The 26,176-nt window shown below is 42.7% G+C and overlaps 1 protein-coding gene across 1 annotated transcript in view; it reads left to right on the forward strand.

Annotated features, from left to right (window-relative positions):
* celf2 (cugbp, Elav-like family member 2) overlaps positions 1-26,176 on the forward strand; it is a 255,122-nt gene that overhangs the window by 204,312 nt on the left and 24,634 nt on the right. The window contains exons 7-10 of the mRNA XM_053313798.1: positions 7,444-7,542; positions 8,282-8,368; positions 22,033-22,278; positions 24,850-24,913. Of these exons, the coding sequence (XP_053169773.1) occupies positions 7,444-7,542; positions 8,282-8,368; positions 22,033-22,278; positions 24,850-24,913 (496 nt within the window). The remainder of the gene's footprint in view (positions 1-7,443; positions 7,543-8,281; positions 8,369-22,032; positions 22,279-24,849; positions 24,914-26,176) is intronic.

Here is a 26,176-nt window from a genome sequence, read left to right on the forward strand (position 1 = left end):
CTTTTTTTAAATACAACCCATCATACTTAAAATACCAACTAAACCTTCTACTTACCAACCTTTTTTTTTTCTTTGTCAATCTTTTAAAAAAAAATGAAATTGAGCTTTTTAAATGTCATCCTGTGTACTCAGATCATTGTATCAGAAACAGTTTTCAACCATCTGCTTCTTGAAAACATGGTGAATACTTTCTTCAAGGTTTTGAAAAAGAAAAAGAGTCAGTTTAAGTTAAGATGTACAGTAGATACCTACCGGTGAATTAGAGCGACATCTAGAGGCTGTCATGGCCACTGTGAATACATGCTTCTCCTTTTTCGCTCTATATATCTCCTCTCCCTCTCTCCTTCTTTTTTTTTTCTACCCCCCACCCCCCTCCCCACCCCTCTCAGCCTCAGCCCCCCCCCCCCCCTTGATATCACCTCCTAACCTCCATTCATATCCTTCACCCTCCCTGCCGTTCCAGTTTAGCCTCGCAGTAAGCCAGGCCTAAACCCCGTTGATACTTCCGATGTGAGGGTGAGGACTCTTTTGAACCTGAAGTCCAAATCAGGAGACAAACCGCTGCTTTTGTTGCTTTCATGTGTTTAGATGTCGATGTTACATGTAGCGGAAACTCAATTTCAAAAGCCAAGTTATACGTAACAGCCATATACTTTTCCTTAATCGATCAAGGAAAGAGTTAACCCTCCTGTCGTCCTCCCGGGTCAAATTGACCCCATCTCTTTTGACTGTTCCTTCTTTCCTTCCTTCTTCCCTCTTTCTATAATTTTACCTTCCTTCTTCCCTCCCATCTTTCCTCCCTCCCTTCTTACTCCTTTCCTTCCTTCCTCCTTCCTTCCTCCCTTCCTTCTCTCCTAAATTCCTTCCTCTTTTCCTCCTTACTCCTTTCTTTCCTTCCTCCTTCCCTTCCTTCTCTCCTAAATTCCTTCCTCTTTTCGTCCTTACTCCTTTCCTTCTTCCTTTCCTTTTCTCCTAAATTCCTTCCTCTTTTTGTCCTTACTCCTTTCCTTCCTTCCTTCCTTCTTTCCTTCCTTCCTTCCTTCCTTCCTTCCTTCCTTCCTTCCTTCCTTCCTTTCCTTCTTCCCTTCCTTCTCTCCTTACTACCTTCCTCTTTTCCTCCTTACTCCTTTCTTTCCTTCCTCCTGTCCTTCCTTCTGTCCTTTCTTGACCTGAGGACAACAGGAGGGTTAAAATCATCATCCTTCAGGTAACATACTCTTCTTATAGGAGATCTTAAATTAGTAGTTTTAAAGGCCTTTGCAGAAAAAAAGAAGAGAAAATAGACAAGAGAGTAGATGCAAATTGCTCAAAATATCAAATTATTACATTTGGAAAATGCAAAAGAAAGCAGTAAAGCTGAGTATGATTTTACTTTTTTTTAATCTAATGTTGAAAGAATACCAAATACCAAGACATTCTTTCTATAATACCTTTTATTTGAGGAATATGAATGTCTTTTTCTATAAAACTCTTTGTAGAAGTTCTAAAATGTTAAATTCAATTTCTAAATAAAGGATAGATAAAGGAAACGTGGGACAAGATCCACAGTCCTCTTTTCCTGATTCAAAACTTTATCCGAACCAATTCATAATGGTCAAATCAAGTGGATATGTTTCCTTTTTTTTGTGTTAAATTCACAGTTTCCGTTACTATCGTTTCACCACAGCTCAACAGGGAAACACAAAGAGAGACATTTCTGCTATAAAGAAAGTAACTTTGGAAGATATCCACTTGACTCGACTAACTCAAGGCTACTGAAACATCAGAGTAGGTTTTAGACAAATATTAAGTACAACTTGTAACAAAATGAGGACTGTGGATTTTACTCTAACCCATCATCACTTACATTTGAAAAAAAACAACTTTTAATGTTAATTTCAGCACCTGACTAGAAACCTATTATTTAACCCTCCTGTTGTCCTCGAGTCAAGGAAGGGAGGGAGGGAGGAAGGAAGGAAGAAGGGAGGAAAGGAGGGAGGAAGGGAGGAAAGGAAAGAAGGAAGAAAGAACGAAAGGAGGAAAGGAGGGAGGAAGGAAGGAGGGAAGGAAGAAGGGAGGAAAGGAAAGAAGGAAGGAAGGAAGGAAGGAATGTAGGAAAGAAGGACAGAGGAAAGAAAGAGAAGGAGGGAGGGAGGAAAGAAGGAAGGGAGAAAGAAATAAGGAAGGAAAGGAGGGAAGGAAGGAAAGGAGGGAGGAAGGAAGGAAGGGACGAAAGGAAAGAAGGAAGGAAAGGAGGGAGGAAAGGAAGGAAGGAAGAAGGGAGGAAAGGAAAGAAGGAAGGAAGGTAGGAAAGAAGAATAAGACGGGGTCAATTTGACCCGGGAAGACGACAGGAGGGTTAATCCTGAAAGATCATATCAAACAGGTTAAGACATATCTAATACTCGATGCTACTGACACATTTCAGTCATATTGAGGTCTAAAGAAAAATGGCCGCTCTCCTCTCCCATTCATTTCAATGGGGGCAGTGCATTAAACCCAGCAGCAGTGGGATAACATTTCCAAAGTTCGTGAGCAATACAAACTGCTGTGCTGTGTTTTGGCTTCTTATAAATGCTTAAATACATTCATCTGCATCTCCAAATTGACTTCCTGGATCATATTCTTCATTGTCTCAGCAGTAACGGTACACACCAACACACCCAAAGCCCCCCATGTGTGTCATAGTGCCAGATTGGTGGATTTGGTCCGAATGCAGCCTAAAGCCCAGCTCTTAAGAAATCCGAATTTCAGTCAAAACTAAAAATGATAAATCCACATGAAGTCCTTGTAATGCTGGCCCCCGTTCTCATTTTTTTTTTAAATAATTGTGAAGTGAAGAAAAGAAAAGAAAAGCCTGTGTGAAAGTTGGCGGGAGGCTGCTGCTGCAAACTCACCGAGCAACAACAGCAAATAATCTGAGCTCACAGGAGCAAATTTGATCATGACTCTCAAATGTGGCGACATCTCAAAAAAAAAAAAAAGCTAAAAGTCGCTGCTGCTTCATTTGATTTGGAGAAGGGGTTTGAGTACACACACACACACACACACACACACACACACATATACACACACACACACACACACACACATATATACACACACATGAGTTGGAAGCAAGCTTTTCCGACTCATGTACTCATACTTTGCTTCATGTAATTGTTGCACTTTGCGGCTAGATTACAAAGCGCTCCGAGGGGCTTGTTAAGAAACCAGAAACAGGCCTATTAACGAGGTGTCAACCCGATTGATTTGGTTGACACCTGACTGATGATGTGCTCCGAGTTGTAGAATAACTGCTTCAAGTCAAGTCAGCGTTTTCAGTGGATCATAAACTCAGCATATGAGCAGGGGGTTCTGGCAAGTACTCGATCATAAATCAGTCACTTTTAATGATCGATCCAATCTCGACTGTTCTACCTCTATAAATAGCTTTCATAGTAACATGGAGACCCCTTTCCCATTATCACCTCAAACACCCATCATCATCCACCCCCCTAGTACTCCTTACCTCCCCTCCTTACACTCCCTCCCTCCTCTCCCCTCCCTTTGTGGTTTCTATGTGCTGAGGAGATGGAGGGGCTTTTAAAACCCAAAACTCTCTGTCCTCCTCCTCTTCCTCTTCCTCCTCTTCCTCCTCCTGTCATTCGAGCTGTCACTGTCATCGTCATACAGGTTTAATGTGGAACTGTCGGTCATATTTTTTTATTTTTTTATTTTTTATATGTGGTTGTCAGACGTTATGGATGTTTAATTGTTGACTTGAGTCTGATTTTCTCAATGTACTTTCTCTCTTTCTCTTCCTCTCTCTCTCTCTCTCTCTCTCTCTTTCGTTCCTAAAGGTTGTCTCTCTATCTAGCTCCGGTCTTTGCCTCAAACAAGCAAACAAACCCTTTTCAAACTACCATGTTCCTTCTCCAAACAGCACCGCCCTTCCTTGTATCTATCTATTCAACCCTGGCTGTCCTAGAATCCTCTCTTGCATCAATTTGTCCTCTTTTTTTTTTCTCCTCTCCCTACACTGGCCTCTTTCCCTTCCCTTCCCTTCCCCATTTCCTTCTTCCATCCCCTTTTCAGCTCCTCTCTTTTGTCCTCATGAATATTTCAAGACGCCAAGATGGCCAAATCCTCGTTTTCTGTAGAACTAATATAAACCACTTAACGGCTGACGCAAGTCAAACAGGAAATGCTGGTAGTCTAGTTTCATGCTGGCTAGTAAATAAACAGCTTCAACCAGGTTGGAAATAAATAGGCCTTTAAGGATTTCAGCATGCCTGCAAGTCCCGGGGGGGCTCTGAGTCCCACCTAGCTGTGCTGCTGAGCTTCTATTAAACCGCAGTATCAATCAGAAGAGCGCTCTGCCATCCCGCTATTAATAAAATATGGATCACACCACCAGTGGATGGCTGGGCCTGGGGAGCTACCCTACTTTCATTAAAGGACTGTTTGGTTCTCCACTGATGACAGAATGCGGCCCGCGAGGTATTTTTAGTGAGCAAGCCTCGTCCTATCTCCCCCCGCCAACAACCAGCCAGAAAAGCATTTTTTTTTTTAATTATTATTATTATTATTATCAGCTTTTGGTGATTTAATGAATCAATGCTGAGGCACGGAGGAGGAGGTCTTTATTTAGAGGCATCAATGGGATCAACTGGGCTAAAAATAGACAAATTAAAAACTGTCTTCTAATTGGAGAGAGACCCTGGAGTTTCCATTAGATGGCAACCAATGACGGTGTTAGCGGACCAGCTTATAAATAGATCGAGGCCCTTTTAAAGACCAGTCTGGAGGGCTAACCCAAATGGAAGCCCCCACCACTAGAAGTGATGCATTTCTGGGGCAGCAGAGGATGGGGCAACCTCCTCCTTGGAAAATAAGCAGTTAAATGACAGATTTGTGGGCCATCTAAAATAGACAGTCCCCTGAATCAGTTGGAGAAAAAAAAAATGACCCCTTTTTTTAAAAAAATGTCCTATCTACAGTAAAACACCAGCTAGCACCAGCAGCACTGGCACTGTAAAGGACATATAAAAATGTTTACTAGGTCAGCGCTAGAGAATCTGATAACCTTCAGTCTCATTATATTACTTTCTCGCCTCTGTAAAGTTAAGTCAGTGAAGTATTTTTGTATAAAAGGTGAGTAAACTATAACGTACAGTTGCCAAGGACGTTAAAATAGATTTTTTTTTAAAGCAAAGTCCCAATCTTTTTGACTTTGAATACCCTACATATCAGTTTGACAGCCTGAGATTAACTTATCTATGCATCACCTCCTATTTTTGCTTGATGGAGTCGATTTAAAAGATGTTATACAGATTTAGCAGCCAAAACTTTTAAAGCCTGTCATTATTACGTGCTGGCCTGTGCTTTTATTTTGAAACTTTCTCGTCTCTTTTATCAAGAAAAGAAACAGTCTAGATGGGCATTTCTCACCTAATGGCCCCATTGGCTGATCTTTAGTTGAATTTAGGCGACTAACACTATATTTTTAAATGTATAGAAAGACTATGTTCATGGTTAAAATACACAAATGTTGGTGTTTGGTAAGAGAAAGGTTGGCAAATGAAAGTTAGATGCTTTGTGCACAGAACCATTCCAACCACATAACCCTGAATTACTCCCCAAGAGGGTTTGGTGCCATTAAAACGATGTCATGTCACTTCTACTTTTGCTTCAGAGAGAGGAAAGACTTTATACTCACAGCCACAAGAGGTCGGTTGTCAAGAAAACAACAGTGAAACACAAGAGTGAAACACGGGTCATTTAAAGTGTACGAAGACAAAAAAAACACAACAATGCTTTTATTTTGAAGACTTTTGACTCCATTTAAGCCCATGTGTGCTCCAAATAAGCCCACATCATGATTTATTTACTAAATATAAACAAATATATTGATTTTAAAGAATTAAAAACAGTAATATATGTATTCAGTAACATGTTAAATATTAAAAATGAGGAAAAAACCCTCCTGAGTAAAATCTTAAAGGTCTATCAGATACAGATTGTGTTCTATGGTTGCTATAGATACAGATTGTGTTCTATGGTTGCTATAGATACAGATTATGTTCTATGGTTGCTATAGATACAGGTTGTGTTCTATGGCTGCTATAGAATTAAAAACAGCAATATATGTATTCGGTATCATGTTAAATATTTAAAAAATGAGGAAAAAACCCTCCTGAGTAAAATCTTAAAGGTCTGACTTCAGATGTAACTTCCTTTGTAGCTGTAATTTAATGTAATCTCCAACACTTGAGTATTCCAGTAAGTGCTTTTGTTGCCTAAACCTGCGATACAAAGACTACTCATACACACTGATCAAAGCTGTATTTACTTTTACTTGCAAGATTTACACCAACTACTGTACAGGTCTTCCTCAGGCAACAAAAAAAAAAGAAAAAAAAAAAAAAGATCTGTAGTTGGTCAAAACGTTTCAAATGAAAGTGAAGGCAGCTCTGATTCAGCCTGCGGGTTTACTCCCTGTATCTAGTTCAATGCCTAAAAAAAACGCCATCCATCCCTCTCCCTCCGACTTCAGAGCGATAAATATATATAAATGTAGCGCTTCGTTCACTTCCTGTAAACATAATCCAGAGAGTCATTATGTTAGCCAATGCAACATGATTGAAATATAACAATTTAGTAGTAAATGAACATCATTTCTAGGAGACAGGAAGTGGACGTTCAAAAAAAAAAGGAAGATGAACAAGATCTCTAGGAAAGATTCAAACAGGAGAGAAAGTGACCCATCCGTCACTCTGATAGAGGTGCAAGAGGACAATGATCGCATCTATTCCTCAACACCTCCTTTTATTTTCACAATCGCTTTTGCTCCCTGTTGCATTATCCCTCCATCCATCCCTCCATCCATCCATCCATCCTTCCTTCCTAACACCTATCTTTTAAACTCTCATCCCATCCTCACATAGCCAGAGAGAGTCTGTCTGATGACCTCGGCTATTGTCTGTATAGCCAAGCCACGAGTCAGCCATCCAAACCTGAACATGTGTGTGTGTGTGTTTCTGTGTGTGTTTCTGTGTGTGTGTGTGTGTGTGTGTGTGTGTGAGCATGTGTGTAATCAGTTCAGGCCTGGCTGCACTAACATGGCTTGGTGAGTTTGTTAGCATATTATTAGCCTGGGGGGTTGTTGAAGCACTTCTCACATTATCTCCTCTAATCACTCCCTAACCAGATAGACAAACACAACCTTGCATCATCCCCCAAAAAAAAAAAAAAAAGGCTGCAAACAACCAATAACAAACTCCAACCCCCCCCCCCCTTTAAAGGCCTGCATCCCTAAAATCAGCGTCAGTCACGCAGGATGACAACCACACCTCTCTCCCCTCTTCTTCTTCTCCTTCTTCTCCTTCTTCTTCTTCTTCTTCTTCTTCTTCTTCTTCGTCTGTCTGTGGACTGAATTAATGTGATTTACTATCTCGTTCCCGTCTTCCTGAGCCCCTGCAGATATTTTGTCGCAGCTCGCCACCTCGCCCCGCCACCACCTCCATCGCCGCCGCCGCCGCCGCCACCACCACCACCACCATCGCCACCATCGCTTTCCCTGTTTGACAAAAGAGAGAAAGAGGGAGCGCTCAATAAGGCGCACAATGCTGGCCCAAATGAATTCGAATCGCTTTCATGCAAATTCAAGACTGATTTACATTGTTCAATTGTTGAAAGGGGGGGGGGGGGGGGGGGGGAGCAGGTGAATTCAGGTATGACTAATTCGGTCAGTGTGTGGGAGCGAGACGTGGAGGAGGAGGAGAGAAAGAAAAAAAAAGAAAAGAATCAAAGATGGTGACAGAAAGAGATGATGATGAGGAGGAGGAGGAGAGTGAAGGAGGGAGATGAGGAAGGCATCAACAGCCAATCCAAACCAAATAATAATAATTAAAAAAAAAAAAAAAACCCTGATGGTGATTGTGTCAGATGTCCCGCGGTGGCTGCGGACGCTCGAGGAGGAGGTGGGACGGGGTCGGAGATGGGTTTGTGGTTGTCATGACACTGTGCTCGTTTTTTTTTTTTTTTTTTTTGCCCGTTGTTTCCACAGCGACTGAGAACACTGTTGTCTGCCTGTGAGCTGTTCTCTGTATCAATCTCTGTTCTGGGTCTGTTTTGGGTTTTTTTATAACAACGACGTGTCCAACCCTTTTGTCTTGTTTTTGTTCTTTCTTGTCTTCCCTCCTCCTCTTCCTCCTCTTCCTCCTCCTCCTCCTCTTCCTGCCCTTCTGACCCCCCCCCCCCCCTCCTTCCCTCTTCCCCCCTCCACTATCCCTCCATCCCTCCCCTTTCCCCCTCCCTCCCTACAGGATGTGCGTTTGTCACGTTTTCCACCAGAGCTATGGCACAGAATGCAATCAAAGCCATGCACCAGTCTCAGACTATGGAGGTACTGTACTCTTGCCCTTTCTTCAACTTCTCTCTCCTCTCTCTCTCTCTCCTTCTCTGGCTCCGTTTTTTTTTTATACATCCACTACACTCTGTAAAAATGTGCCGGTAATTGAATATGTCTCATGTTTGAATAAGCTCCTGAGTCACATTTCCATAAAAGTCCATAAAAGTCAAGACTTCACCACTCGCTAAAGGTACAGTAGGGGACCTAGTAATATTTCTGTCACACTTTCCAACACCTCTTAAGTCTGAATTGAATGTCATCACATAAACATAAAGGCTAAAGCATCACAAGGTTAATACGCAGAGAGATATTATGAGACTGAGTGTAATAAATGTATCATATTATTATTATTATCGTAGGTTTTTGCAGTTTTGAATTATTTCCAAAAGTCCAAAAAAAGACAGATCAAATTATAACAGTGATGGCCAACAAAATACAAATCATCTGTAATCTGTGGAAATAATGATGCATTTTATTTATTAGGGAGTCTATTCCAGTCAAGTCAGTTGTATTTATTTGTGCCTGAAATGACAAATTTGTCTCGACGGGGGTTAAAAATCTACGTTAGAACATTTGATTTGATGCAGTAGCAGTGGTAGCATTATAATGATATATTATAGAAGTAGAGTAATGCATAAAATATTATACAAACTATTTATAGAGTGGAGGAGAGGGTTAGAGAGCTCCTTCTAGTATAAGTTGAGTCATTTGGATGCATGAAGGTTTCAGTTCAGGTGGAGTTCAAGTTTGGTTATTTTTAGTTGTAGATTATTAAGAAATGTAATAGTAGGAAGAGGGGAAAGAGAGTTTAACAGATCAGATATTCAGTATTTTATGGATATGAATGAGCACAGCTGGATAACTTTGATTTCAAGTTGGACTCAGATCTCGAATTCTGCAGCACTGGTTGGGTTCTGCAGGGTCAGGTCTTGAACGTGTGACACATAGACGGGCTCTGGTCAGTTTTAGGCGCTGCTGCTGTATCTGTAACAGTCCTGTTATGTTAGAGCAAAGCCAAAATCGAACTTTGATATAACTTTTAAAAGCCTTTTAACAAAGGTCAGCAATGTGAGAAAGTTAGTGTCTGAAAAAGACTTCTTTCGTCTTCCTCTCTGCTGACTCGTGATGAAATCAGCGCTGTCACCTTCAATTTTTTCAGTCACAAATTTCCCAAAGTTTTGCCAATGTCTCTAAATTGTGACCAAAAGAAGAAAAAAAAAGAAGCAGCACCTTTGACATAAAGGCCACAATGTGCAGGTGCTGTTTCAGACCTCATCAGCTGCACAGCGACCCCGGCAGCACCGTAATGGGGGGACCCAGCAGTAGTTCCTTTGTGTTCCTCAGGGGGGGGTTTTTTAAGGAGGAGGGGTGGGGGGGCACGCTTGTCAATGTTGTCAGGCCCCAGTGACAGGGCAGGGTGACAGCACTGTGATTGGGGAGAGAATTACATGGTATACAACATGTGTGTGTGTGAGTCAGCGACAAAACGTGGTAATAACAGGCTGTGTTAAAGGGAGAGGAGAAAAAAAAAAGAGAAAAACGAGTGGCGTTCACCCCCATAGCCCCCTCATTAGAGCTGATCATGATAATCATGACTGCTATTGATGTGCTCTGACCCTGACTCGGGGGTGGAGGGGGGGGTGGATCCCTCCGTCTGTCTACGTGTGTGTACTAGTAGGGATTTTCTGTTTATGTTGTCACTGTGAATATCAGTGGTTTGTGTTGATTTATATGGCCGAGCAGCAGCAGCAGCAGCATGTCTGTCTGTCTCAGAAGAGGAAGTGACACTCTCCTCCGACAGCGCTAGTATTAAGCTAGAATTATCCTCGCTCTTAGCAGTCCTCCGCCACAATGGACCAACCAGTGTTTCTCGCTTTTATCTGGCACACAGAAGAAGAAGCAGAAAAAAAAAAAAAGCCTTAAACCATAACACAACGATATTGCAGTGGACAATGGCAAAATACCTTAATTTCCATTTGAAAACAAGCTGTCTAGCCCCAGGCGGACCTAAATTGCCGCATCCGTTTGTTAATGTTCCTCAGTTTTGCAATTTAAAAGTAATTACTTCGTGTCCGAATGAGGGAATGAGGTCTGGTAAATAGAGTTTGGTTATTGTCTTGGCTCAATTGCACCCCACTGTCTTAGATAGAGCAAGATTGTGTGCTTGGTGTGTGTGCTTGTGTGTGTGCTTGTGTGTGCTTGTGTGTGTGTGTGTGTGTGTGTGTGTGTGTGTGTGTGTGTGTGTTCTTCCCGGGCACGTACGCGCCACATGTCACAAGGAGAAAAGGGAGAGAGCAGCCGGGGTGCTGCATTCGTTGATGGCCCTGTCACTGTCATATCCATTCTCATTACGCTGTGACATTCAGGTACACACACTCACTGACTGGCACACACACACACATACACACACACATACATAATACACACGTGCTCAGTGAATGTCAGGCCATAATGAAAGGCGATATGAGCGAGACAGGTAATTCACTGTCGAACCACTAAAGACACACGGGCGTGCAGGAAGCAGAGGAGAAGAAGAAGAAGTGGGTCGGCTTCATTGTGTTGTATTTGTGTTGATTTGTGCTTTACATTATTCACTCCCTTTATAAAAACTCATTTAGCTCTCAGCTCCCTCCTGTGCCACATCCCATCAACACTGATTTCTGTTTCCGCCTTCTCTCTCTCTCTTTTTCTCTCTCTTTCTCTTTTTTTTTTCCAACATGACACTGGAGACCCACGTTGCACATTATCCTGCCCTAAATGCACAAACACACACACACACACACACACATATATATATATATATACAAACCCCCATCCATAAATGCACAATTGTTCAAGCGCATTTAGACAAGAGCTTAAGTAGAGCATGAGAAAAAACAGAGTGTCTGTTTAAAGAGCGAACAAACACATCTGTCAACTTCACTGAAGAGAGGAGACAGATACAGAAAGAGTGATAGTGCAAAAGAGAAATATTAGATGAGGTTAATCAGAGGCTGATTCATATAAGGATGAATGATCCCATATGTTTTCTAGACACTCTACTGACCATTCAAAGCCATTCACACACACACACACACACACACACACACACACACACACACACACACACACATTTACACACACTGATGGCAGAGGCTAGCGAGTATGGTGCCAACCTGCTCATCGGGAGCAATATAGCGCTTTTTATCCAAAGTGCTTTACAGTGTTTCTAATGCTCACTCACCCATACACACACACACACACACACACAATCACACAGCAATTGGGAGCAATTTGGGGTTCGGTATCTTGGCCGAGGGATACTTTGACATGCGGACTGTGGAAGAGCCGGCGATCAAACTGCCGACCTTTTGATTAGTGGACGAACCCTCTGAGCCGCAGCCACATAAAGAGAGGGAGTCGTAGCCAGTGTGTGATGTAAAGCCTTTGCAAGTCAGTTGTGTATGGGTGTAAAAATGTCTGAATGCAACCTCAGATTTACTACACAAAAGGAAATAGCTTCAATGGGCCATCTGACAAAAGGCTGTTTATTTACGTCCGTATACTGTATCGGTGTATTCTCCTAGTTGCCAGTATTAGATAACACCTAGCGTAATGCATTAAATCCTACATTCATAGAGCTTATAATGGTACATTTGAGCTAAAGTTGAGAGGTAATGCTTCAACTTTATGGTCATTTTAGAGGCTGGAGTTTGTTTAGTTGTATTGTGTTATACTGAGAGGTGTTTCTGTTATTTTGTCCACCTGGAATGACTTAAATATTATCTTAATGAAGACACATTACTGCCAGTAAAATGCCAACTAAGTGTGTGTGTGTCTTGGTATATACTGTATATCCTCTATGATATATACAGTACTGTACTTATCGTCATGGTAACTGGAGCATTCCATACATCAAACCAGTCAATCTAACCTGTTAATTTATGCATGTTTCTCTGGGATCAAAAGTGCAAGGACATATCTTTTATTAACTGTTAGTGATGTTTTTGTCACTGCAGCTTATACATGCATGATGAAAATAGCAATAATGTGATCAAATATGTCTTTAAAAAGAGACTAAACGTGGCAAAGTTTCTATTTCTATTTATTAATGAACACAAAGTCTATTTATCTGGATTGTAACTGGTCCACTTCTCCTTAACCCTCGTGCCTCGTCGTCCTCCCGGGTCAAATTGACCCCGCCTGTTCTGACTGTTCCTTCTTTCCTTTCCTCCGTCCTTCCCTTCCTTTCTTCCTCCCTCCTTTCTTTCCTTCCTTCCATCTTTCCTTCCTTCCTTCCTTCATTACTTCTTTCCATCCTTCCGTCTTTGCGTCTTTCCTTCCTTCCTCCTTTCCTTCTTTCTTCCTCCCTTCATCATTCCTTCTTTCCTTCCCTCCTTCCTTCCTCCATTCCATCATTCCTTCCTTCCATCCTTCCGCCCTTCCATCTTTCTTTCCTCCCTTCCATCATTCCTTCCTTCCTTCCGTCATTCCTTCCTTCCTCCTTTCCTTCTTGTTTCCTTCCTTCCTTTCTTCCTTCCTTCTTTTCTTCCTTTCTTCCTTTCTTTCTTCCTTCCTTCCTTCCTTCCTTCCTTCCTTCCTTCCTCCTTTCCTTCCTCCTTTCCTTCCTTCCTTCCTTCCTTCTTTGACTCGAGGACAACAGGAGGGTTAATAACCCTGACTCTGTTCTCTTCTTCGCCAACTTTATGAGACAAGCGTGAAGAGAACATTACACATGACTTCCTCCCCCCTAAAAATGCTTAAGATACACACACACACACACACACACACACACACACACACACACACACACACACACACACACACACACACACACACACACACGCAAGCTGAACTTATAAGCTCCGGTCCGTTTACCTTGAAAATCAATCTCTCATAGATTTCAAGAGAGTTTATGTGCTCTGAAGCGTCTCCATCTCATTTATTTATCACTCATAACGCATTGCCTTTAAATGTCAGAGCATGTGATATTCCACGACTAATAGGGAAACACGAGCATGAAGGAAGTGAACTGAAGGAATTTGCACGCCACGAGTCCAACTTCTTGCTCGGTGCTGGGGTATTTTTTTTAAAAAGCCTGTCATCCGCACAAACACGTTACGCACAAAAGCCTCGAATGATGAGTCTACTGAGTCAAGACGAGGCGTTGAGCATCGAGAGAAGAGGAGGAACTTTTGTCTCCACTTTGGTTTCACTCTTAGATTTTATTGATCTTATTTTAAGCTTGAAATCAGTTGTTACTTTTAATGATAAGTATGATTGATATAAAGCTCTTTTGAATGTGCTACTGTGCTAATAATGCTAATGTGCTAATGCTTTCTTTTGGCCACTTTAAGTGATTGAACTCCCGGTTGAGTCGATCACAAGTCTGTAACTTCTACATATAAAGTTTTGTGAGTTTCAGTGTTCGGAGGTGAAATCACAGGCTCAAGCAGGTGCTGAGGTGTGTTCTCACAGCATGACAGCATGTTCCATATGCTGCAATTACATAATTATAAATTTGGATACCATAATTAAACCAGGTGCTTATTTTTTTCTGTCTGCAGGATCATTTTTAGACTATAAGTTGTCAGTCAAGGATGTCAACCTACGCAGACCCGCCTGTCAATCACAGGTGTAGAGGCGATGTCATCAAACATGTCTCATCACACAGTTTGACTTATGATACAGTAGATATACAACACTGCAGGCAGGGGAGAACAGTTCAAGAGGGACGTTTTACCTGTTGAATGAATCAAAATCAACCTTATGTCAGTCTTAACCCTCCTGTTGTCCTCGAGTCAAGGAAGGAAGGAAGGAAGGAAGGAAGGAAAGGAGGAAGGAAGGAAGCAAAGGAGGAAGGAAGGAAGCAAAGGCCGTAGGATGGAAAGATGGAATGATGGAAGGGAGGAAGAAGGAAGGAAGGAAGGGAAAGGAAAGGAAAGGAAAGGAAAGGAAGGAAAGACGGAAGGAAGGAAGGAAGGAAGGAATGATGGAAGGGAGGACGAAGGAAGGAAAGGAAGGGAGGAAGGAAGGAGGGAAGGAATGATGGAAGGGAGGACGAAAGAAGGAAAGGAGGTAGGAAGGAAAGACGGAAGGAAGGATGGAAAGAAGTAAGTAAGGAAGGAAGGCAGGAAAGATGGACGGAAGGAAGAAGGAAGGAAATGAGGAAGGAAGGAAAGACGCAAAGACGGAAGGATGGAAAGAAATAAGGAAGTAAGGAAGGAAGGAAGGCAGGAAAGATGGAAGGAAGGAAGAAGGAAGGCAGGAAGGTAGGGGGGAGGAAAGGAAAGAAGGAACAATCTGAACAGAGGGTTCTGACTGACCCGGGAGGACGACAGGAGGGTAAAATGATCCAAATTTGATGGTGTATATTTACGCTGTGAAGAAATGCGATGTAAGTGTAAGTGTTGGCGTTTTCCTGCCGGAGATTCATCTGAAAATGTGAGAAACAGGCAAAAAATAACACTTCAGAAAGGAGTGTTTTCCCTGTAGAAACGTCTCCTGGTGAGAAAGGTTCCTGTGAGACTCCGAGCGCTTCTTTTTTTTTTTTTTTTTTCTTTTCTTAAGATGTGAAAGTTGGGAGAGCTAAAAAATCTCTCCTGAAATAGTTTCAAAAATAAATCAGTGCTGCACCACCAACAGCGAGATATTGCAATAATATATGAATTTAAAAAAAAACATCTAAAGCAAAATAGCAAAATATAAATTAGTATTCTCATGTTGGATAATATGAGTCATTTGTTATTAATACATTTTGTGTTTTCTTAAATGTTAAAACAATCTACGTGGGACTCATGAAAGATTTGGGTGCCGTTTGGGAGGTGATGTCATCATGTTGTCCTCTTCTTCTTTCTTCTGTTCAAAAGTTTTTACACAGCTTGAGGTATAATTGCACCCAAGCCCATTACTCCAAAACATGCAGAAAATTACAGTTGTCTTATCATGAAGATGAGGACAAAGGGAGGAAGGAGGGAGAAAGGAGAAAGGAGAAAGGAAGGAAGGAAGGGAGGAAGAAGGAAGGAAAGGACAAAGGAAAAGAGGAAGGAAGGACAGGAAAGGAGGAAGGTAGGAGGAGGAAAGAAAGAGAGAAGGAGAGAGGAATGAAAGAAGGAAGGAAGGTAGGAGGGAGAAAGGAAAAGAGAGAGGAAGGAAGGAAGGACAGAGGAAAGAAGGAGAAGAGGAAGGTAGGGGGAGGAAATAAAGAGAGAAGGAGAGAGGAAGGAAGGAAGGAAAGGACAAAGGAAAAGAGGAAGGAAGGAAGGAAGGACAGAGGAAAGAAGGAAAGGAGGAAGGTAGGAGGAGGAAAGAAAGAGAGAAGGAGGGAGGAATGAAAGAAGGAAGGAAGGTAGGAGGGAGAAAGGAAAAGAGGAAGGAAGGACAGAGGAAAGAAGGAGAGGAGGAAAGTATGGGGAGGAAAGAAAGAGAGAAGGAGAGAGGAAGGAAGGGAGGAAGGAAGGAAGGAAGGGAGGGAGGGAGGGAGGGAGGAAGGAAGGGAGGGAGGAAAGATTCTTTACTGTTAAGCTGTCTTGCCTTGTCTTGACGATCTAGAGCCAGTGTTTGGTTTGTCCATTCTGGGCTACCGTACATCATGATGATGATGATGATGATGATGAAGAAGATGATGATGAGGCAGCATGGTAGGCTCCCTATGTAGATGGTCTAAGCTACAGAAAACACAACCAATCTTATTTCCAGGTTCAATTTATTCCATTAGTGCCAAATCCGTCCTGCTAAATGCTACTAAATTCTACACACTGCACCTTTAATTGCTATTTCTGATAAAAGTGCGGACCGTAAATACAGTTAAAATGGTGTTTTGATGGAGCTCCTCGGTATCCGTATGGTTACTGTGCATGCCGTATAATGAAAGTGTCCCTGGTTCAATTACAGTAAGTCATTCCTCCTGTTTCCTTTTGGCCTGTATGCCATCTACTCTCAAATAAAGGCAAAAATAAATCTTGAAGATGAGGACGAAGGAAGGAAAGGAGGGAGGGAGGAAAGGAGGAAGGAAGGACAGAGGAAAGGAGGAAGGTGGGGGGGAGAGAGAAGGAGAGAGGAAGGAAGGAAGAAAGTAAGAAAGGTAGGAGGGAGAAAGGAAAAGAGGAAGGAAGGAAGGACAGAGGAAAGAAGGAAATGAGCAGGAAGGAAAGGAGCAGGAGGAATGTAGGGGGAGGAAAGAAAGAGGGTTAGGGTTAGGGTTAAGGTTAGGAGGGGGCGGGGGAGAGAGGAAGGAAGGAAGGAAGGTAGGAGGGAGAAAGGAAAAAAGGAAGGAAGGAAGGAGGAAGGTAGGGGGAGGAAAGAAAGAGAGAAGGAGAGAGGAAGGGAGGAAAATGAAGGAAAGGCCAAAGGAAGGGAGGAAGGAAGGAAGGAAGGAAGGAAGGAAGGAAGGAAGGAAGGAAGGAAGGAAGGAAGGAGGGAGGGAAGGAAGGAAGGAAGGAAGGAAGGAAGGAAGGAAGGAAGGAAGGAAGGAAGGAAGGAAGGAAGGAAGGAAGGAAGGAAGGAAGGAAGGAAGGAAGGAGGGAAGGAAGGAAGGAAGGAAGGAAGGAAGGAAGGAAGCCCGTATGGTTACTGTGCATGCCGTATAATGAAAGTGTCCCTGGTTCAATTACAGTAAGTCATTCCTCCTGTTTCCTTTTGGCCTGTATGCCATCTACTCTCAAATAAAGGCAAAAATAAATCTTTAAAAAGAAAAAAGAAAAAAAAGAAAGAAAGAAAGCACAAAGTAAAGCTAAAAGTAAAGGATCTACAATGTGAAAACGCATGGCTTCCCTTGCTCTTTTGTTTCATATCACTTTTTCGGCTCATTAGCTCTACAGTCAGACACTGTTTGATATATGACAGTTCAAGCTATTACTAATCTATGATGAATTATTAAAAATCCCCCTGAAGTAAAATCAATGGTGATTTGTTTCTCTGAGCGGAAGCAGCAGATGGCAGGAGCTGACACTTCTTACCGCCACATGTTCTCATCATTTAAGGGGTCAAAGTTGACCGACGACGGCAGACCGAGAGTCGTATTAAAACCTCAGTGTGTTGCTTTAACCGCCCTGTTGTCCTGGAGTCAAGGAAGGAAGGGAGGAAGGAAGGAAAGGGAAGATGGGAAGCGAGGAAGGAAGGAAGGAATGATGGAAGGGAGGAAGAAAAGATGGAAAAAGGGAGGAAGGAAGGAAGGGAAGGGAGGAAGGAAGGAAGGAAGGGAAGGGAGGAAGGGAAGGAAGGAAGGAAGGAAGGGAAGGAAGGAAGGAAGGAGGGAGGGAAAGAATGATGGAAGGAAAGAAGGAAAGACGGAAGGAATGATGGAAGGGAGGAAGAAAGGAAGAAAGAAGGGAGGAAGGAAGGAGGGAAGAAAGGGATGGATAGAAGGAAGGAAGGAAGGGAGGGAGGGAGGGAGGGAGGAAGGAAGGGAAGGAAGGGAAGGAAGGAAGAAGGAAGAAGCAAGAAAGGAAAGATGGAAGGATGGAAGGAGGAAGGGAGGAAGGAAGGAGGGAAAGATGGACGGAAGGAAGGAAAGATGGAAGGAAGAAGGAAGGAAAGAAAGGAGGAAAGGAAAGAAAGAAGGTAGGGGGGGTAGGAAAGGAAAGAAGGAACAGTCAGAACAGACGGGGTCAATTTGACCCGGGAGGAAGACTCCCTCCTTCCTTCCTTTCTTCCTTCCTTCCTTCTTCCTCCCTTCCTTCCTTGACCCGGGAGGATAACAGGAGGGTTAAAGTGCAGCTAGTTTTCAGGTAGACGTACGTAAAGCCCCCCCCCCCCCTGGATCTTGCCCCCCCTGGATCTCGGCCCGCCTCTCCCAGGGCAGGACTCTCATTCTGGGCTGCATTTCCCCTCGCTCGCTGGGTGTCAGCTGGAGTAATGAGATATTTAGCAGAGAGGGATAGGGAGCTCCCGTCTCGAGGGGAATCGACTGCAGCGGCGGCGGCGAGGCCTCTAGACTTGACACTCTCCCTCCGAATGCAATTCTCCCCCATCGTCTATCGTCTCCTCTCTTTTATCTGTCGCCGGTCAGAATAAAGAGGGGAAAATGACTGGTGGAGAGACGCAGTAAATATGGCCCAAGCTGCCGTCAAGACAGGAGACATGCTCATTCAGCTGACAAAGTCCATCAACCCCCCCTCCTCCCCCCTTCCTCCTCTCCCTCCTCCTCTTCCTCCTCTTCTCAAGCCCACAGAGGAGGAGTGATTGTCTGCTCACACACACACACACACACACACATTCAAACCTACAGGTACACTGTTAACCCTCCTGTCGTCCTGCCGGGTCAAATTGACCCCATCTCTTTTGACTGTTCCTTCTTTCTTTCTTTCCTTCCTTCCTCTTTCTTTAATTTTTCCTTCGTTCTTCCCTATCTCCCCTCTTTCTTTTCTCTCTCCTCCTTCCATACTTCCTTCCTCCCTCCCTCCTTACTCCTTTCTTTCCTTCCTTCCTTCCTTCCTTCATTCCTTCGTTCTCTCCTTCCTTCCATCCTCTTTTCCTCCATCCCTCCTTCCTTCCTTCCTTCCTTCCTTCCTTCTGTCCCTCCTTCCTTCCTTCCATCCTCATTCCTTCCTTCCGTCCTTCCTTCCTTCTGTCCCTCCTTCCTTCCTTCCATCCTCATTCCTTCCTTCCTCATTCCTGCCTTCTTCCCTCCCTTCCTCCTTCCTTCCTCCTTCCTTCCTTCTTTTCTCCCTTCTTCCCTCCCTTCCTCATTCCTTCCTCCTTCCCTCCTTCCTTCGTCATTCCTTCCTTCCTTCCTCGGACAACAGGAGGGTTAAAAACATGAAGTTGTTTCTTTTTTATTTTTAATTAATGACAGCTGAATTATAGCAGCAGCTGCTCTAATGATAAATCGTCTGAACCTCAGGCTGTTCTCACTCCTTTTATTTACACACTTTTAGCATTGTCACGAACGCAGTATTCTAATTTCCTTGATAATTAAAGCTGCACAGAAATGCCGTTATCTAGCATGTTTCAGCACAATGTGGAAATCTTTAGGGCAGGGGTGTCAAACTCATTTTCAGTAAGGAAGGAAGGAAGGAAGGAAGGAAGGAAGGAAGAAGGAAGGAAGGAGGGGAAGATCGGAAGGAAGGAATGAAAGATGTAAGGAAGGATGGAAGGATGGAAGGATGGAAGGAAGGGAAGAAGGGAAGGAAGGAAGGAAGGAGGGGAAGAAGGGAAGGAAGGAAGGGAAGAAGGACAGATGAAAGGAAGGATGGAAGGGAGGAAAAGAGGAAGAATGTAACTGGGCCGGATTGGACCTCTCGGCTGGCCGGTTCTTTCCTCACTTCCTTCCACCCTTCCTTGCTTCCTTCCTTCCTCCCTCCTTTCCTCCCTTCCTTCCTTCCTTATTTCCTCCCTCCCTCCCTCCTTCCTCCCTCCCTCTTTCCTCACTTCCTTCCATCCTTCCTTCCTTGCTTGCTTCCTTCCTTCCTTCCTCCCTCCCTCCTTACTCCTTTCCTTCCTTCCTTCCTTCCTTCCTTTCTCCCTCATTTCCTTCCTCCTTTCCTTCCTTCTTCCATCCTTCCTTGCTTGCTTGCTTCCTTCCTTTCTTCCTTCCGCCCTCATTTCCTTCCTTCCTTCCTTCCTTCCTTCCTGGGATTTTACACCGTTTGCACTGATCTCTCACACCTGTCACACACACACACACACACACACACACACACACACACACACACACACACACACACACACACACACACACACACACACACACACACACACACATAGACTTTTAACATACTAGCACAGCTCCCAGCTCTGCTTTGTCGCACTAGCTGTAAAAGTAGCCAAATCCCTCCGCTCCCCTCGCCTCTCCCCCTCCCCTCTGTTCCCGCAGAGCGCCGATCGTGCCTCAAACTAAATGTTTCAATCAAAAGGTTTTTTTTTTTTCTTCTCCTCTGGCAGACTGCCTTTTGTTTCCAGCGGATTTGCCCCTAGTTAGGCTTTGATTGCGGCGTGTGACTTATGGTGTGGTGTGATAGATTATGAATCGTTGCAACTTCCACCTGGAGATTTCAGGATTGTTGTGTTTTGGGGTTCTCTCTCTCTCTCTCTCTCTCTCTCTCTCTCTCTCTCTCTCTTTCTCTCTGTGTGTGTTTCTCTCTATCTCTCTCTCTCAGTGTCTCTCTCTCTGTCTCTCTCTCTCAGTGTCTCTCTCTGTCTCTGTCTCTCTCTCTCTCTCTCTCTCAGTGTCTCTCTCTCTCTCTCCCTATGTCTCTCTCTCTCTCTCTCTCTCTCTCTCTCTCTCCCTCCCTCTCTCCCTCCCTCCCTCTCTCTCTGTTTCTTTCATGTAGTTGTTAGTAAGTGTGTGTCCTGGATGTCCAATATGTTACCTACCTTGAGTCAGTTCATTCATGTCACACACACCTACACACACACACACACACACACACACACACACACACACACACACACTACACCTCTGTGGAATAGAAATTTAGTCAATTAGACACACCTCTTATGTTCGTCCAAATCTCTAAATCTTCCTCTTGCCCTTTCAACCTCTCTCTCTTTCTTTTTTTTCTTTTTTTTTTTGGTCATCCTAATATCTCTCTCTCTCTCTTTCGTCTTTCTTTTCAGTCGTTCTCTCTCTTTCTCTTTTACACACACTAACTTACACACACACACACATCGAGTCTCTCTTCATATGAGATGATGAAATAGTTGGAGAACTCGGGAAATCTGTTTCTGGTGAAACCGTTCTGGACTCGGAGATAACTGAAGCCCTTGTGGGGGAAAGAAGAAAGCCCCACTGGCTTTAGAGTCAAGTTTCCTGTGTGACTCTGAGTGTGTGTGTGTGTGTGTGTTAGTGTGTGTGTGTGTGTATGTGTGTCCTGTGTCACTGTGTGTGTGTGTGTGTGTGTCTGTGAGAGTTTTACAAAGCAGTTTTAATTGAGAGTAGAAGAAGAGAAAGTTGTGCGTTTATCTGCCTTTCTGGACTTTATTAAGAGTGTTAGTAAGCAAAAAAATAGAAAAACTGACTCTCCTTTTCTCTCCTCTTTTCTTTTTCCTCTTTTCTTTTTCTTCAACTTTCCCTTTTCTTTACATTTCTGTTCTGCTTTTCTTTACTCTTTTACTTCTCTCATCCTTCTCTCTCTTCCCTTTTGCTCCTAATTTTCCTCTTCCTGGATTCTTCTTTTCTTTTCCCCTCCCCTCTTCTCATCCAACTTCTACTCTTTCTTGTCATTTCTCCTCTCCTCTCCTTTCATCTCATCTTCTGTTCTTCTTTTCATTTTTTCTCTCCCCTCTCCTACTCTCTTTTTATTCCTCTCTTCTCCATCTATAACTCCTTCTCTCCTGTTCTCCTCTCCTCTCCCCTCGTCTCCTCTTCACATCTTCTCAACCAACCTCTCTCCTCTTTAATTCTCTCATCTCCTCTTCCTCTTTCCCTTTTTCTTTCTCCTCTTCTCTCCTTTTGTTTTACTCTCTTCTCCTTTTATCTCTTTTTCATCCATTCCACCACCTTCTCTCTTTTTTCCTTATCTCTTCTCCTCTCTTCCTCTCCTCCTCTCATCTTCTCATCCAACCTCTCTCCTCTTTACTTCTCTCGCCTCCTTCTTATCTCCTCTTCTCTCCTTTTGTTTTTACTCTCTTCTCCTTTTATCTCCTTGTCATCTATTCAACTGTCTTCTCTCTTTTTTCTCCCCTCTCCTCCCCTCCCCCTCCTCTTCCTCCTCCTCTTCCTCTCCTCCTCCCTGCAGGGCTGCTCGTCCCCCATCGTGGTGAAGTTCGCCGACACGCAGAAGGACAAGGAGCAGCGGCGTCTGCAGCAGCAGCTGGCGCAGCAGATGCAGCAGCTCAACAGTGCGACCACCTGGGGGAGCCTGACGGGCCTGGGCGGACTCACTCCGCAGTATCTGGCTGTAAGGAGAGCCGCCGCGTCGCCCACCTGCACCATCACCTCCTCCTCCACCCCTTACTGCAGCCCCATGGCCACCGCCACCGCAGTCAGTGCCCCCACCAAAAAACATAAAAAAAAAAATCCCCACCAGGCCTCTTGTTTCTTCCTCCACCCTTTTTTGTATTTTTTTTTTGTTCTTTAATTCCTCCTTTAACCCTGCCATCGCTCCTCTCCTCCATCATCCTCGTCGTTGGATTTGTGGTATGATGAGAAAATGAGGTTTCTGCTAGAAGATATTAGTTTATGTTCAAACCCCCCCCCAAAAAAAAAAAAAGCTAAAACATTTGAAGGAATGAAGTGTAGGAAGTTTCAAATTTTAAAGGCAAGATAATACAGATGAAGCTGCCAATGTAAGAAAGAATAAAAGAGTTTTTTTAAATTTAGTGTTGGATTTTTTAGGAGTTGTCTATTCTACAGAAAGCCAGAGACAACAAACTGTAATCTACAGTAATTAGAGAACATCTCATCATCATGTTTTGTTAATCCTGTTTCTGATCAGACCACCAAAAACACCAAAAAATCAATATGGTTTATTTTTAGCTTGTTATATCTCTGCCTCCTAGAAATTATATTTATATTCTACTAATTTGTAGAGCACTGAAAGTCTCATGTGTAGCTGAGTTAAATCATAAACTCTCTTATATTCACCTTATTTCTATATTTACATATTTACACACATTACCTACGTGTTATTTAGGTTTTAAAGCAGCACAATGAGGAAAAAATATGACTCGTAATGTTACATATCAGGTGAACCTTTCACTGACTTTTGTCTACAATAGATATTTTATTCATCCTGAAGGAAATGAAGGCATCCAGGAGCTCATATGATACACACATACACACATACATATGCAAAGAAAGGGTTAGGGTTAGTGCAAAAAGTGACAGTGCAAAGATATTACCAATGCAATTACTGTATCTGATACACAATATAATATACAAGAATGAAAACAGCAATAGAGAAAGACCAAATCCTTAATACCTTTTTAAACCAATACTAGAATTAAGAGATTTAAAAACACACACAAGTTAAAAATTAGGACAATACAGTCAATATGTAGCAACTAAACTATTATTTATGTGTTTATGGTTATTTAAACTTAAAGCACTTTGTTAAACTTCAGGTGGAAATGATGCATATTGGTTAAATACTGGGAAAAGTCAAAAGTCACCAAAATAAAAGAGGATGTTTTCACTTCCTTTAACCAAAGTGTTTTAATAATAGTATTTACAGTCCATCCACCTACTGTATGACTTATTTACAGTGCATGAATGTTGAACTTTATAGACAAATATTTGCTAATGCACATAAAAAAAGTCTTACTATTATATTATAATTACTTTTCCTTCCTATTATAAACCTGATTTGGTATTTGCAGGAGACAGGCTTTACTCTCATTGGACTTCTGTATTATTCTGCATATTTGGAGACTATGATAATAATAATACTAATAATAATACTAATAATAATAATGAGTGAATATTTCTTTTTTATTCACTAATTGTGTCCTAGGTCTTTCTGTTGTATTAAACAAGCTGATTTGGGACAGTATGGAGAAACCCCACTGCAGCATCTGAGCATCTTTTTAGTTTTAAACCAGGTTCAGAAATCTCATTTTCTTCCTCTCCTCATCCTCCACCCCTCTTCATCTCTCCTGGACGTCCCCCTGTTCCTCGTCACTCTCAGGCCTCCTCACCTCTTCAAGTTTTGGCTTTTTTTTGCTCATTGCTTTTCACTTTTTTTAAATTAACAACCCCTCCCCCTCCCTCTCCATCCTCCCCCTCACTTCTTCTTTTCTTCCCTCCCCCCTTTAAAATACACATCTTTCTCAATTTGTTTGATCTTAAGTGTAATTTGCACCTGTCTTTGCAAAGAGGGAGAACAGAGCTCAGGCAAACATCCCTCCTTTTACTGGATATTGATTTATTTTTGGAGGGAGGGAGAAGATAGGGGGAGGAGGAGGGCGGGGGGTAAAAACTGGGAGATAAAAAAGAAAAAAGTGTTTTGTGAATTTTGAATTGGGCACCCATATTTGTCTGCTCTTTCAATCCTCTTTCTTTTACTGTTATGAAAAGATTAAGCTCTATTCTACACACACACACACACACACACACACACACACACACACACACACACACACACACACACACACACACACACACACACACACACACACAATAGAAACAAGATGTTAATTTGCTGTTAATTCAAGTCTTTGAAGGATGAATTTCTTCTTCTTCTTCTTCTTCTTTTTTTTTTCTTTTTGACAGCATCAGTATTCCACTTTTGTTTTTTTGGGAATCTAATTAGTCAGCTAGATTAGAGCTTTCATGCTCAACTTGTCTGCGAGAATCATGGCGGAATACAAACAGCGCTGGCTTTTTTAGAGCAGACAGATCAAACTACATTAACAGCTCATTTACTCATCGAGCACTGATGCAAAGACCCACGTTTGCTAAATCACTCATTGGGAGCTTTTTCTCTCTACGTAGCGTTTTATAGACATGTGTTAAGCCTTTTCCACCCAACTCACACTGTTCCTCTTGTTCTTTTTGTCTCTCCTCTTTCCTCTCTGTCTCTTTCTGTCTCTTTCTTTTCCTTTCTTGCCATCAGTTGCTTCAGCAGGCAACCTCCTCCAGTAACCTAGGAGCCTTCAGCGGGATCCAGCAGATGGCCGGTGAGTCAAAAAATAAAATCAATTGATAAAAAAAAAAAAACTCTTCTGAATCCTGCGATCTACCGCGGCAACGGACTCTTTGTTGCAGTTTTTTTGTTGTTTTTTTTATTTTATTTTATTCACAGACTTCTAAAAGAGGACCAAAGAGCATAACAGATGAACTCGCATGGTGGAGTGAAGAAAAAAAAAAGAAAGAGAGAGAGAGAGATCTTTTTTTGCCCTGAAGATTTATTAACTGTTGCTAAGATTTGTCTTGATCTTTTAATGAGGCCAGACAAGAGTTGTGCCCTGGGCGTGTAACAGTAGCACCGAGGCTTTGTCAGGGATGGATGAATCACAGAAAGGAGGGAAGAAAAGAAAAAAAAAAAGGAGGGAGGGGGAAGAAGGGAGGGAGGGGAGGGTGGAGAGAATGGTTAAAAGTCAGCTCCTTTTTTTTTTTAGCGGGTATCTTGGCGCCATCTACTGCTCTCCCACTGTGGAGGGTCTGTCATCTGTCATCTGTCATCCTCCTTTATTTATTTCCCCCCTTTTTTCTTTTTTTTTTGAGAGTATCTGCAAAGTTAAAGGAAAATTCAAAGCCAAATTTAATGTATTTGAAATTTAAAGCCATTTTTTTTTTTTTTTAAAGGGGCAAACAAACTTCTGCTTCTGAATGAAAGTTTCCAAATCTTAAGGGTGTTGAATAAGAAAAAAGGACACAATGAAAATAAGGAGTAAAGTGGTTTGGGACAGTCCAATTCTCTTAAGTGGAGCTGATGCAATAAAAAATGCATATTGTATTAACCCAGTTCTGTATTAATCTCAGCCTTGAGCGTACAGAGAAGCCTCCTATTAAATGTTGAAGAAGATAAAAAAAAAAAACATCTCTGGGTTTAAGAAAGGCTTTAACCCTCCTGTTGTCCTCGAGTCAAGGAAGGAAGGGAGGGAGGAAGAAGGAAGGATGGAAGGGAGGAAGAAGGAAGGAAGGATGGAAGGAAGGATGGACGAAAAAAGGAAGGAAGGAAGGGAGGAAGAAGGAAGGAAGGATGGAAGGAAAGGAGGGAGGGAGGAAAAAAGGAAGGAGGGAGGGAGGGAGGAAAGAAGGAAAGAAGGAAAGAAGGAGGGGGAGAAAGGAAAAGAGGAAGGGAGGAAAGAAAGGAAGGAGGGGGGATGGAAGAAGGACAGAGGAAAGAAGGAAGGGAGGAAGGTAGGGGAGGAAAGAAAAAGAGAAGGAGGGAGGGAGGGAGGAAGGAAGGAAGGAAGGAAGGCAGGAAGGATGGAAGG

Source organism: Scomber japonicus, chromosome 23, assembly GCF_027409825.1.
Source record: "Scomber japonicus isolate fScoJap1 chromosome 23, fScoJap1.pri, whole genome shotgun sequence".
In the NCBI taxonomy this organism is placed as follows: domain Eukaryota; kingdom Metazoa; phylum Chordata; class Actinopteri; order Scombriformes; family Scombridae; genus Scomber; species Scomber japonicus.